A 13079-nucleotide genomic window follows, 5' to 3' on the forward strand; every position below is an offset into this window, starting at 1 on the left:
CAAATTGGGAAGGGCGGAGTTCGGAGATCAGCCACATATTTTTATTTCTCTCTCCTTCTGTTTTATTCCTTCCAACATAAGGAAAGTTTGGAAAGAAATTATGTAAAGTGGGCCAGGAATCTGACTGCCGGTGTGTCAGCAAAATAACTTTCCAGAAACCAAACAGCATTGGACCAAATTTGCTGTGGGAGGAGGAGGAGCTGGCGAAAGAAAAGTGAAGCTTGAAAATGGACCAGATCTGCTTGAGAGCTGCAGAGAAAATTTTCCAGAAAACAATCCTCCCCATATGTCTCGGCGTCCAAAAGGATGCTCCATGCTGTGCTCTCTTCCTGGTCGCATGACCCAGAACACAGGATATGCAGCCTGCCCTATGCTTCCCAAGGCACATAAAAACAAACAATGCAATCTAAGAGGAGAGTTGAAACACACACCCGCAGAAGACAATTTCCATGCCCACTTGAGCTCCACCTGATGAAGAGGCTGGAAAGACGTCTGAACCCATGCCTTTTACTTTTGCCTGCCTGATGATGTGTTCTTGAAACTCAAGGCCTTGCAATATTTTGGAAATTTGCCATTAATCTAATAAAGACCTTGCCTTTATGAATGTTGACTTCTCTCCCCCCCACCTTGAGTCTGATATGCCTATTCTTTTTGTGACAATGTTTCAAGGAAAACCCACATTTCTTCCAACAAAAACAAATGTCAGCGACAATAGTTGGGCTGTTAACCATCAAATATTTTGCTGGATAAGCAGGTGGGTGGTTTAAATGTCAAAGACATATAATGGGCAGCTTCAGAAAATAAATACACACAGTGAGGCCTTAATGTCAGATTCTCCAGAGGTTCCTAGCACAACAGTGTGAGAAAGTGAGGGATGCAGATATAGAGAACAAAGATTAGATTGTACAAGGTCATGTGATATTGCCATGCTGTCAGCTTTTCAGAATTAAATCTATAACTCTCCATCAGCTGTAGTCTTAGGTAGAAACTATGTCTGCACGAAGCAGACTTGAGGGTTATACCGTGTATGTTTTATTATTGTTAACAGATTTAACAGGAAACACACACAATTTAGGCCACCTTACAACTATATTTTCAGCCGTGTCAAAAACATCAGTGGTGAAATCAGCTTACTTCACTACTTCGCAAATGTGGGTGCACGCAGATCTTTAGTGCATGCGCTGAGCATTAAAAACAGGACGTGATGACGTCCGGGTGGGTGGGTGGAGTCTCCCACCGCCCCCGCTACCAGTTCGCTCAAACCGGATGCAACCGGCTGAATTGCACCACTGATCTTATGCTTTACGCAGGATGGTACTCACTTGATCTTGTTACAAATCCTGTCAGATTTGTATTGGAATGACTCCTCCAGACTCCTCCCCTCTTTACGCAAAAAGAATTCATATGCTAAGTAGTAACCCACAATGAAACAGTTTAATGTAATGATTAAAGCACCAAGCTAGAAACTGGAAGACCTATGAGCTCTTAGGCACAAAGTCAGCTCGGTGAGATTGGGCTAGTCCCTTTCTCTCAGCCCTAGGAAGGCGGCTATTGGCAATCCACTTCTGAAAAACCTTGCCAAGAAAATTGCAGAGATGTGGAATGAAATACACAGACTACCTTTAGCTGGACAAAAAGGATATTAAAAGTAAGAGGGAAGGAATGTTGTGGCTTCCAAGCATCATCTGCTCATAGCCACAAGAACACGAAGGGACTAATTGTGAAGCTGGTGTACTTTAAGTCTTAGGGCCGAAAGTTGCCAACCAGAAGTGCAACAGAAAACAAACCTTTTCCGATTCTTCAATCCAAATCGAAACAGCCCGAGGGAAACAAAACAGACCTATGCTAAACCTCAAAGCATAACAGAGGAACAAGAGCCACAGAACAAACCACATCAAGCCAGGAAAGGAAAGGCAGTGTCCAAAAAAACCCAGACCACCAAACTCAGAGCTTGAAATGGTTCCGAGAGTTATTTGTGACTACTGGGCTCTATGATAGGATTACCTCAAGGTGGCACAGTTATAGTTTCATAATGAAAGATTAGGTCCGAGTCAGGCAAGTGAATATGCTCGAGTCTGCCAACACGTGAATTGTAACAAAGGTTTCTAAGGCCAGGAATTCTCACAATCTGTTCTATTGCTTTGCATCCTTTTTTTCGACAGCTGCTGAGATACAATACAAACTCAGAACTGAATGTAGGTAAGGCATAAATCCAACGAACATATAAAAACACTCTAGGGCAGTGTTTCTCAACCTTGGCAACTTGAAGATGTCCGGACTTCAACTCCCAGAATTCCCAGCCAGCATTCGCGAATGCTGGCTGGGGAATTCTGGGAGTTGAAGTCCAGACATCTTCAAGTTGCCAAGGTTGAGAAACACTGCTCTAGGGTAATTTCATAACTAAAAGTCACAGCTATAGATGTTTTAGAATTTAGATCAATTTGTGGGTTTTTTTTATCATCAGAAATTAAAATTATATTTTTTTAATTTATTTTTTATGTTTTTATTTTCAAAACAAACACAACACATAAAATCTTCCTTCTTTAGATACTGTAGAAAGTGTATCAGTTGGTTACAATTGATACACTTTCTAACCAACTGATACACTTTCTACAGTATGTAAAGAAGGAAGATTTTATGTGTTGTGTTTGTTTTGAAAATAAAAAATATTTTTTTTTAAAAAGCAATTAAAATTATCAAAGATAATTGGGGGGAAGGAGGAGGGGGGTTGGGGGGAGGGAGGGGTGTACATTTGGCTAGACAAGAATTTGGTGGTAAACTAGAACTATTTTGACACACAAAAAAATTGTACTCCAATGTCTTACTGATTGAGGAATGATGAAATATTTGTTTTAAAAAAAAATAAAACTTTTGAACCCCCCCCCAAAAAATTATCAAAGATATCAAGCAATACATATACACTTTGACATAATTGTTAGCCATGCACTGATTATTTCCATGTCAGATTAATTAAACCGATAGCCATCTCCAGATCAGAAATATTCCACCTTTGTTATAACTTTTTGGATTTCTAATATTTTCAAGGTATCGGATTCTATTTAGGCTGTTTCTTATTTTAAACAAGAAAAAAAAACAGCAATCACAATTTCAGCAAAACCTAAATATAGTCAGATCTATTTATGCAACCTTTCCCAAATACTATATTCCTCATTTATCTAAATCAATATTGCCTATAAAGCCACATGACTGAATTTACAAACTAATTTCATTCAGTTTCTTGGCTTCTGCATTACCTACCTATAAAATCAACCATGCTCCTTTTTCAGAAAGCTCTGATAAGAAATGCTTCTTTTTGTTACAAATTTAAACTGGTTTCATCCTTTGCCGAAGCCAGTTAGCATCTACATCTGTACCATTATGTTTGAGAGATACGTTTCACGTTTTTGAGGTACAGTTAAGGCTAGCAAGTCTGCCATTCAATTTAACAGAACTCACCACTTATTAATTTATTCTCCTATTAATATTTTATTTCAATGTTTTTAAAATATCAGAAAGGAGCAAACTGAAAATCTGTGTTACTGAAAATCCAAATGTTAAGCAACGTTTAATTGTAAATTCCTAACATTTAAATGCAAAACAAGGCAGAGAGAAAAAAATAAAGGGGAAAATAATATATCACAAAATACTTACATGGCATTGTATGGTAGATGCTTGGCCAAAATTGACCATTATCTCTCTTCATCCAGACCCGAACGGATCTACAAAGGAACAGAATAGGATATTTTCAGGTAATAATGGAAAGCATGTCAGAAAGAAAATGGAAAAGTTCTAACTACAAGAAGTTAATTATCAAGCCTTCTGAAGGAATGGAATGAGAATTGGTCCCCTTGTACTTTCTACAGGTAGTCCTTGACTTAAGACCACAATTGAGTCTAACATTTGTGTTGCTAAGTGAGAAATTTGTTAAGTGAGTTTTGCCCCATTTTACAACTTTCCTTGCCACATTCGTTAAGTGAACCACTGGAGTTATTAAATTAATAACATGTTAAGTGAACCTAGCTTCCCCATTGACTTTTGCTTGTCAGAAGGTTGTTAAAAAATGATCACATGACCTCAGGACATAGCAACCATCGTAAATGTGAATCAGGTTAGTTCTTAACCGAAGAACTCAGAAACTCTCAGATTCCATACAAATGGGAAGTCCCAGCTGGTATTACAGTTACATTTGGCAACCAAAAACACCGCATTAATTCTGTCTGTGAAGCCCGAAAATTTTACTACGAGACCCTGAAGGCGGGACTTCCTGATTCATCCGGATCTGGGGAGAGACAAGGAGAAGGAGAAGACAAACAGCGAGACACGTGGCTACAAGGCGGAGGGTGTTGCTTTTCTCTTCCGGAAGGGCAGAAGACTAAAGAATAAAGACTAAGCGATGTTTTTAAAGCTTTATGATTTCCGTCTGGGATAAAATGGAAAAGTGGCATATCGATGATGAGACATGGAGACTGAAAGAAGCGTTGCTGATTGTGGACATATATTGTACATAAGTTTTGTCTGAACTCTAACTCAAATTGTGCATGAATTATTTTCTTAGGCGAGGAGAGCGGAAATTGTGATCTTTTTGAGTTGTGGTTTGGGAAGAACGGAGTTGGGAGGTGCGTGGGAGAGGGAAGGGTAGCGAAAGCTTAATTAGATTACCTGGGGCTAGAACGCAAGCTGATGTTTGTTTGAGTTGCTATCTTAATATAAGGTTAAGAAAGATTGGTCGGAGAATCTTCAGGAAAGTGGAGTAAACATGGGAGGAGCAATGAATGTGGATAAAATATATATGTGGATATGGATAAAGGCAGGGTGGAAGGTAAAAAATTTATATGTGGAGGTGGGTAAGGATAGAAAGGGAGGTGTTGGAAATGAAAAATGAAAGAAGTATTTGAGTTTAATGGTGTTATAGAAAGGTTTGGATATTTGGATAAAAAAAGAGATAAATTAAAGGTCTGAATAGATAGATAAAGCAAGGAGACTTTTAGTTGGGGAATTCTAATTGATCAACTTACCTGGCTCTAATACAGTTTGAAACCCTGCAAGTAGTAAAATAATCGAAATTTGGAATGAGCTACATTGTTTAAGATTTACAGATAATGGGAAGCTGTGTTAACGTAGTGGGTTTATTGACCCTTTTTGTTTCTTTCTTCTTTTTGTGTGTGAGTGTGTGTTTTTTTCTTTTTTAATTTCTTATTTTCTACTATTTTTCCTTTTTCTTTTTGGCTTTACTTTTATCTTATTTTTTTTAATTTTAAAGTTAGCTGGCCTTATTATACTCAAATGCTTGTTAAAGAATTATGCCGGGTATGGGACCTGCGAAGCCGTAAGGGGGTTAGGGAGGGGGGATTATAGGGGGGAGGGGGGAGGGTGGAATCACAGTTTCAATCCTTAGAACAATAAGAATTCACTTGTATACTGCGGCTCGTTTTTTTTTTTTTTTTTTTTTCTTTTTCTACTTTTATTTTAAAAACAAACTGAATTGTATGGATACACCAAAGTGAGGAGAAGAGGGAAAGAGAAGGGAGAAGTAAAGAGGGAGTGAGAGGGAATGTAAGGAGGGTGAAATGGAGGGAGGGGGAGATGTCTGAGGGGGTAGGGAAGTAGAAGAGGGGAATGCTGGAGGGGTGAAAGGAAAGTTGGAGGGGGAGAAGAGAGGGTGTATGGGGGAATGAAGTGTTATGTTGGGTTTTTTTTTTTCCTTTTTTCTTTTTTTTATGCACAGTATATAAGTGATTGTATAAAATGAAAATGAAAATGAAATAAATAAAATGTATTTCGGTAAATGTGAATCAGGTGCCAAGCATTCAAATATAAATCACATGACCATGGAAATGCTGCAACGGTCATAAGTGTAAAAAATAGTAAGTCACTTTTTTCGATGCAGTTGTAACTTCAAACGGACACTAAGCCAACTGTTTGTAAATCAAGGACTACCTGTATTAAAGCAGAAACTCATCTAGCACTCAGTTGAAGCATCATATTGATCCTGCATTTTTTTCCTCATTTTATTTTTTGAACTAATGACGTTTTTCCAGATTATTGTTGTTATCATACATTCAGTTACTTTCAGTCAGCCAATAAAAACAAACATACCCTAATTTTAATGTTGCATAAATATGGAAGGCTTTTTTTTAAATCTCTAGAAGAGATAAGAGTGGAAAGAAAATATTTTATTAGAACACGAAGAACAGAGGAATCATTAAGAAAAGTCCCTTGGCAAGCACAGGGAATACTTCTGCCCTTAATACTACTGATATGCTATTTGTGTCAATATGAAAGTAAAGGTTCCCCTCGCACATATGTGCTAGTCGTTCCCAACTCTAGGGGGCGGTGCTCATCTCTGTTTCAAAACCGAAGAGCCAGCGCTGTCCAAAAACATCTCTGTGGTCATGTGGCTGGCATGACTAAATGCCAAAGGTGCACAGAACACTGTTACCTTCCCACCAAAGGTGGTTCCTATTTTTCTACTTGCATTTTTACATGCTTTCGAACTGCTAGGTTGGCAGAAGCTGGGACAGGTAACAGGAGCTCATTCCATTACGTGGCGCAGAGCCAAGGTGGCGCAGTGATTAAATGCAGCACTGCAGGCTACTGCTAGATCAGCAGTTCAGCGGTTCAAATCTCACCGGCTCAGGGTTGACTCAGCCTTCCATCCTTCCGAGGTGGGTAAAATGAGGACCCAGATTGTTGGGGGCAATATGCTGACTCTCTGTAAACCGCTTAGAGAGGGCTGAAAGCCCTATGAAGCGGTATATAAGTCTACTGCTATTGCTAGGGATTCGAACCACCAAACTGCTGACCATTCTGATCAAAGGCGCTGTGTCAATATTATGTTCTTTCAAACTAAAGCTTGTGCATTGTCAATGCTTCAGAATGATGTACTATAACTTATAAAGGTTTCATTTGCCCATCTCACATATACATACAGACCTGACTCTTCCATCACAAAAACTCATAAACAATGTTTTGCCGATCCAAATGACTAGATTTCAGAAAGCAGACATGGCTTACTTGGCTTTGCCTTGGCATAACTAATTGTATTATCATTGTAATGTTCATCCCTGCAGCATTCATGATTATATTTTCCCACTAGTGACTTGTGGCATCTTTCAGGGCCACGCAAAAGTAATTATGAGGACAGGCACTTCAGAGATGGTTGTATGTTGCAATGAAGGCACAATAAACCACTGAAATGGCCTAAACAAACCATTACAGGAAGAAGTGTTATTAAATTTTGGATCCTAGCAATCTACAATATTATGTGAATATTTGCAATAGTTCTTGGCATAATTATTAAACCAATTTGCTTAACAAAAGGACAGGGGCAAAGATAATATTCTAATTCTATTTCATTAAAATTTAACAAACACTAATAATAAAGAACCTTTAATGTCTAACAAAATGCTTCCAAATCCATTTACATGAAGGATGCTACAAATATCAGGTCATCTCTAGAATAGTCAGTATTCGTAGCCACAGAGTCATTTCCAGTGACACGGGCAGCCATATAAATTTGATAGATTGAGGGAAGAGATGCAACATTAAAAAAAAAGAAGAAGAAAGAATGGTGATAAACTCTTGTTTGTCTACCACTTTCCAAGATCTTTCTTTGCAGGCCTTCTCTACTCTTATCTTCCTTTGTTTTCCTGCTTCTTTACCTTTTTTTTCTTTTGCATATCTACCAGTCACAAGCCATTGGGAAAAGATAGATCCTAAGAATTATATTCAGTATTCAACATTAGCTTCTTTGCCTACGGTTGAATAAAACAAACAAGCAGCTACTGGCTTCAGGGGGAGAACAACAAAATAGGGGATTACAAACCAGAAAAACCAGTTTGGGGTGGGGGGAATGGGTATTATGCTCAGGGAGAAACTTTACTTAATGCCTGAGTACACACATCTCCAAAAACACATCCCTGTAAAATTGTTCTGAAGGAACGAGCTAGAATCAAAAAATGATGCAGAAAGAAAACATCCTGTATATATTTCTCACCTAACATACTGACTGTTGAATGTTAATCAGCATATTTTGCAATAATTGCCATCTTTCATTTGTTGATGTCAAGACTGACTCGCACTTTCACCTATATTCTGCTTCGCTGGCAGCTTGACAAAGAAAAGGGAGAGGGATGGAATGGAATGCAAGGGAATGGCATCCAGGCATCATTGGTTCCCGTGAGACATTGCTCCCACTTCAAGGACACCCCAAGCAGATGTCACAGCATAGTCAGCTGGTTCCCATAACAAAATGAACAGAAGAGATTGGTGAACGTAATGGACCGTGGGTGGCCCATCTGGTAAGGGAGAATGAACTATGCGTGCTTTTACATGGGGAGCCCAGAGCTGCTTTTGCTTCTTCTGTGCCAATGTGGTTTATTTATACTTCTGGTAAAATAATACACCAAGAATTTTGTAGATTCGGCAACTGGACAGTTGACATTTAGGTTTATTTCAGTTTTCTCCAAATTGGTGTCCAGTAGATGTGTGGGAAAGTAACTCCCAGATTCCCAGCCTGCTGAAAGCAATAGGTCAGCAGCCCCCAACCTTTGCAGCTTGGCGGCCTGGTTGGGTGAGGTGAAGAGGGAACCGGGCTGCATGAGTGACAAGCTGGTGTATGAGTTGAGCTGTGTTCATGGCCCGATTCCAAATAAACCACGGTGCGGGAATGGGCCTTGGCCCAGGGGTTGGGGAGCCCTGCAATAGATTGCTCCTTGCATTATCAGGTTCCACCACAAAACCATGTTCGACTAAACCGCGCTCGACGAAACCGTGTAGCTGACGTCATCAACAGCGCGACAACAGCGCAGAGACAGAAGCACGCTGTAAACGCTAAACCTAAAATTAACCCCTAAACCTAAAGCTAACCCCCCTAAACCTAATCCTAAACCTAACCCTAAACCTAACCCTTAACCTAACCCTAAACCTAACCCTTAACCTAACCCTAACCCTTAACCTAACCCTAACCCTAACCCTAACCCTAACCCTAACCCTAACCCTAACCCTAACCCTTACCTTAAGTTGAATCGGCTTGCTTTCAAAGCGCTATTTAAAGCGCCCTTCTTTCTCCACGCTCGCTGTTGTCGCCCTGTTGATGACGTCAGCGACCCGGTTTAATCGGGCGCGGCTTAGTCGAGCGCGGTTTTGTCGTGCCACGCATTATCATGATACGCCAGAGTCTGTTAATTTTACTTACCTACTTATTACACTTATTTATATATTACTTTCAGTGCTACATATCTGTTAAGCAATATCATCAATATTATTTCAATAAATAGTATTTTTTTTAAAAACTTCTGGAATCCTTCAGCTCGGAAAACCAGTAGATATATGGAACAAAAGATGGTCTAAGATTGTAGATTATGTTAGCCTTGTATACCTTTCAGATACTATATATGGGGACCACAAAACCCAGAATTCTTAGCCAACTTCACTAGGAATTCTAGGAACAATAAATAACAGAGAAATCTGTTTGGAGAAGGCCTTATAATTTATATTAAGTAAAGAGGCAATTACTTATAGATACATAATAACACCCCAGCTGAAGTTATAAAGCAGAAATTTAATAAATTTAAGAAATAACATTTGTAGCATCATCCCTCAGATGTGACTTAACTAAATGTAACTGAGTACAACAAATATAGGATATTTGATATTAGTTCTCTCCTTTTCAAGTTGGCACATCTTTTCTTTTCCACTCTCATGGCCCAGTTTACCTATTCCAGTACATGCTACAACTTTTCACTATCAGATTAAGCCTTCACTTCAGGAAAATGGTAAATTTGTCTTCTATCTGATCTTTTGGTCTCATGTTTGCATTTCCTCTTGAAAATACACAGTTGTTGCTTAGTCTACTGGACTGGTATGTCTTTTCAACCCCATGATTTTTGCATTTTTTTCAAAAACTATGTTGAAAGCACTGTAATAAAATACAAACTTAAAAAACTGTCATTAGTACTTTATTTAAACAAGCAACAAATTAACAGTTCACTTTTGTTAAGTTCGTGGCCCACAATATAAGCCATAGTGCAAACACCAAAAAAAAATTGGAAAACTAATAACTGCAAAACCGTATCAACACTTTCAAGCAACAATGTAAGTAAAGAAGGATAGTGAAAAAAACTTTCTGGGATTTTTCACCTAAAAAGAATGGCCAGATTGTTAATTGTGAGATTGTTAAAAAAATCCCACAAGCTATTGTGGGATTTTTTTTTCTAGCAACAATTACTGTTCTACAAAATTATTTCTTAAATGTTTTATATTTTATTGCTCTGTATATTTATTTATTTGCCAAGAGCTATGTCAGTCGACACATGCCCTCTTCTACAAGTAAGCAATTGTGGATGGGTCCCTTCCCTTTTCACATCTCTGCTCAAGTGTAGGATGGAAAGAATACATGAATCCTGACAAGCTGGAAAAAACAGGAACTGAGTATTGCCCCTTCCTGAAAGGAAGTAAGGAACTACCACAGAGAAAGCTAGCATTGTATACAAAATTTAATTGCCTGACAGATGCCCCTTTTTTCAATGGAAATATGTCGCCATTGTCAGAAAAGGCTTTGGTTATTATTCTTGTGTGTTTTGAAAAGACACGTTTTTCTTTTCTTTTCTACATTTGCTTCGACTAAAGGCATCTCAAATGATAAAGACGAAGCAGTACTACTTTTTAAAGTCTAAGTTGGTAGGTATTAACACACTTCACACTGATTTCCCTAAAGTTTCCAAATCTATATCATAACTGTTCAGAGAAACAAAGAAAGGCAGAACACCCATTCTGTAATGAAGCAGTCACAATGAAGCTCACACAGGGCACAATACAACATTCTTTCTCTGACACTCCCATGGCCTGATTCCCAGAACCAGTAGACCGAAAAGGATGGGAAGACTGAAAGTAGGTGGTAATGCTCCGTAGAGATTAGGTCATTGGACTATTGCCCTTTACGTATTTCCCCAAGAACTATACGATATAAAAGAATTGGCGACTTCTAGGGAGGTCTGAAAGATGAACATATGGATGAAAAATCTCTGATGTATTGACAGTGCTTAAAATCAAGAGGGTCTGCGAACCTATGGCACGCGTGCCACAAATGGAACACAGAGCGCTCACTGCAGGCACACGAGCCGTCACCCCGGCTCAGTTCCACCGTGCATGTGTGCGTACCTCCAGCCAGCCTGCTGGTTTTCAGATCTCTGCCACGCTTGCGGGAGGCGGGAATGCCTGCAGGAGATGTGTGTGCATGCGCAGGGGGGCGGGGAGAGCACAGGAGTCACACACGCACGCACGGGACGCACACAAGGTGGTTGTGCACACATGCACGGAGGTGCGGGGGGGGGGTCACATGCGCACAGCATTATGGGTCCACACGTACACGCTTTAGGCATGTGACAATAAAAAGGGTTAGCCATCCCTGGTCTATCAAATCTGGGTATTAGAGAATTTAAGAGGAATTTCCTGGCCTTAGATTTCATAGGATGAAATCATTAGAAAACCCCAAGAAAAGTGGGGGAGCTCCTAGGCAACAGCGAATATTTTTTTTTCTTTTTAATCCAGAACGTATGCATTTATTGTTTTCTTAGATTTATATTCCGTGATTCTGTCAAGGAGCTCAAGGTAAACTGCATAGTGCTTCCTCCTCCTATTTTTATCACCCAGCGACACTGCGAAATAGGTTAGACTGAGAAAGTGGTTGATCCAGTAAGTTTCCATGAGGATGGACTATAATACTTCTCTTCTTTAAAAAATAAAAACATTTTAAGTAGACCTTTCATAGAATCATGAACTACTTCACCTTCCCTCTACCAGAATCCACAAACTTCTCAATTAAAACTACTCCATGTAACAAAGCAGTAGAAGAAATCAAAGAGATCAATACAGTATATTTTACTTTACTGCAGCCCAATCCAGAATAGCTGCAGAAGCAAATTATCTTCTGTAAGAGCAGGCCTAATGGATCCCTGAGAAACACAAATCAAGCGGTTTATTTTTACTTTATTTACAATAGGCAGCATTTCAACCATGCCATTTAGAACCTACCGTCTTTGACTATTTTATAATGAGTATCCAAGCAGCAGCAGGGACTTAGCAAGCCCAAACTTGCATAAATCCAGACAAGGAAAGAATGAACAATGAGAGATATAAACAAAGGACAGGTGATAGCATAGAAACACATTCAAATTTAGCAAGCTAAGAACAAAACAAGGTGCCAATTAACATGCAGCCTGTAGGTTTTTTTTCAAACGTTCCCTACAAGAATACAATTCGTTTAAAGTAGAGAAATGACAAAACTGATGGGAAAGGAACTATAAATTACCAACGGCAACGTCTTATAAAGAAAACTTATATAAAATGTTTGATAGATGGCATTTACCACCTGCTGGGTTAGCTAAAATATTTAAAAATATGTCTAGCAAATGTTGGAAATGTAACCAAAAGACGGACACATTCTATCATAAGTGGCGGACTTGTGATAAAGCAAAAAAAAAGAAATGTGGGCAAAGATACATAGGTGGCTAGAAAAGACGATAGGGAAAAATGTAGATTTTAAACCTGAACTGTTTTTATTAGGTATAACATCAGAAAAAAAATGATAAGAAAATATGTACTTAATATTACATGTTAACAGCAGCGAGGATTATATTCACACAATAATGGGGAAACGAAGATACACTGTGAGATGAAGAGATAGTCAAGAAGATATTAGATTGTGCAGAAATTGACAGATTGATATTGAAAATCAAACAGAAAGAAGATGCAGATTATGATCAAACATGGAATCTATTTTACCAGAGGCTGGAAAAAAGAGATGGAGATTAAGTGTAAATTTATAATGTTAAGCAATAATTACACAGACAACACACTAAGAAATGTATTTAATAGAAAACCAATATTTTTTTTAAAAAAAAGAATACAATTCATTTTGCCACAAAAGGTATCTGTCCCTTACCGATCTGTCTCCGGATACGCTTCAAGGTGCTAGTCGTAACTTATAAAGCCCTTCATGGTATTGGATCTGGGTACTTGAGAGACCGCCTGCTGCCAATTACCTCCCACAGACCCATTAGATCTCACAGGGTTGGCCT

At 38.8% G+C, this 13079-nt stretch overlaps 1 protein-coding gene across 2 annotated transcripts in view; it reads right to left on the minus strand.

Annotated features, from left to right (window-relative positions):
• Positions 1–13079, minus strand: part of WDFY2 (WD repeat and FYVE domain containing 2) — a 55141-nt gene that overhangs the window by 25392 nt on the left and 16670 nt on the right. For both annotated transcript variants that reach the window (XR_015696813.1, XM_087716950.1), the window contains exon 2: positions 3652–3719. Coding sequence is in view for 1 of the 2 variants with exons in the window: in XM_087716950.1 (XP_087573076.1) it covers positions 3652–3719 (68 nt within the window). In the remaining variant the exon portion in view is untranslated. The remainder of the gene's footprint in view (positions 1–3651; positions 3720–13079) is intronic.

The sequence above is a fragment of the Thamnophis sirtalis genome, unplaced genomic scaffold, assembly GCF_051295495.1.
Source record: "Thamnophis sirtalis isolate CommonGarterSnake01/CBP01778 unplaced genomic scaffold, rThaSir2_p1.2 scaffold_5, whole genome shotgun sequence".
In the NCBI taxonomy this organism is placed as follows: domain Eukaryota; kingdom Metazoa; phylum Chordata; class Lepidosauria; order Squamata; family Natricidae; genus Thamnophis; species Thamnophis sirtalis.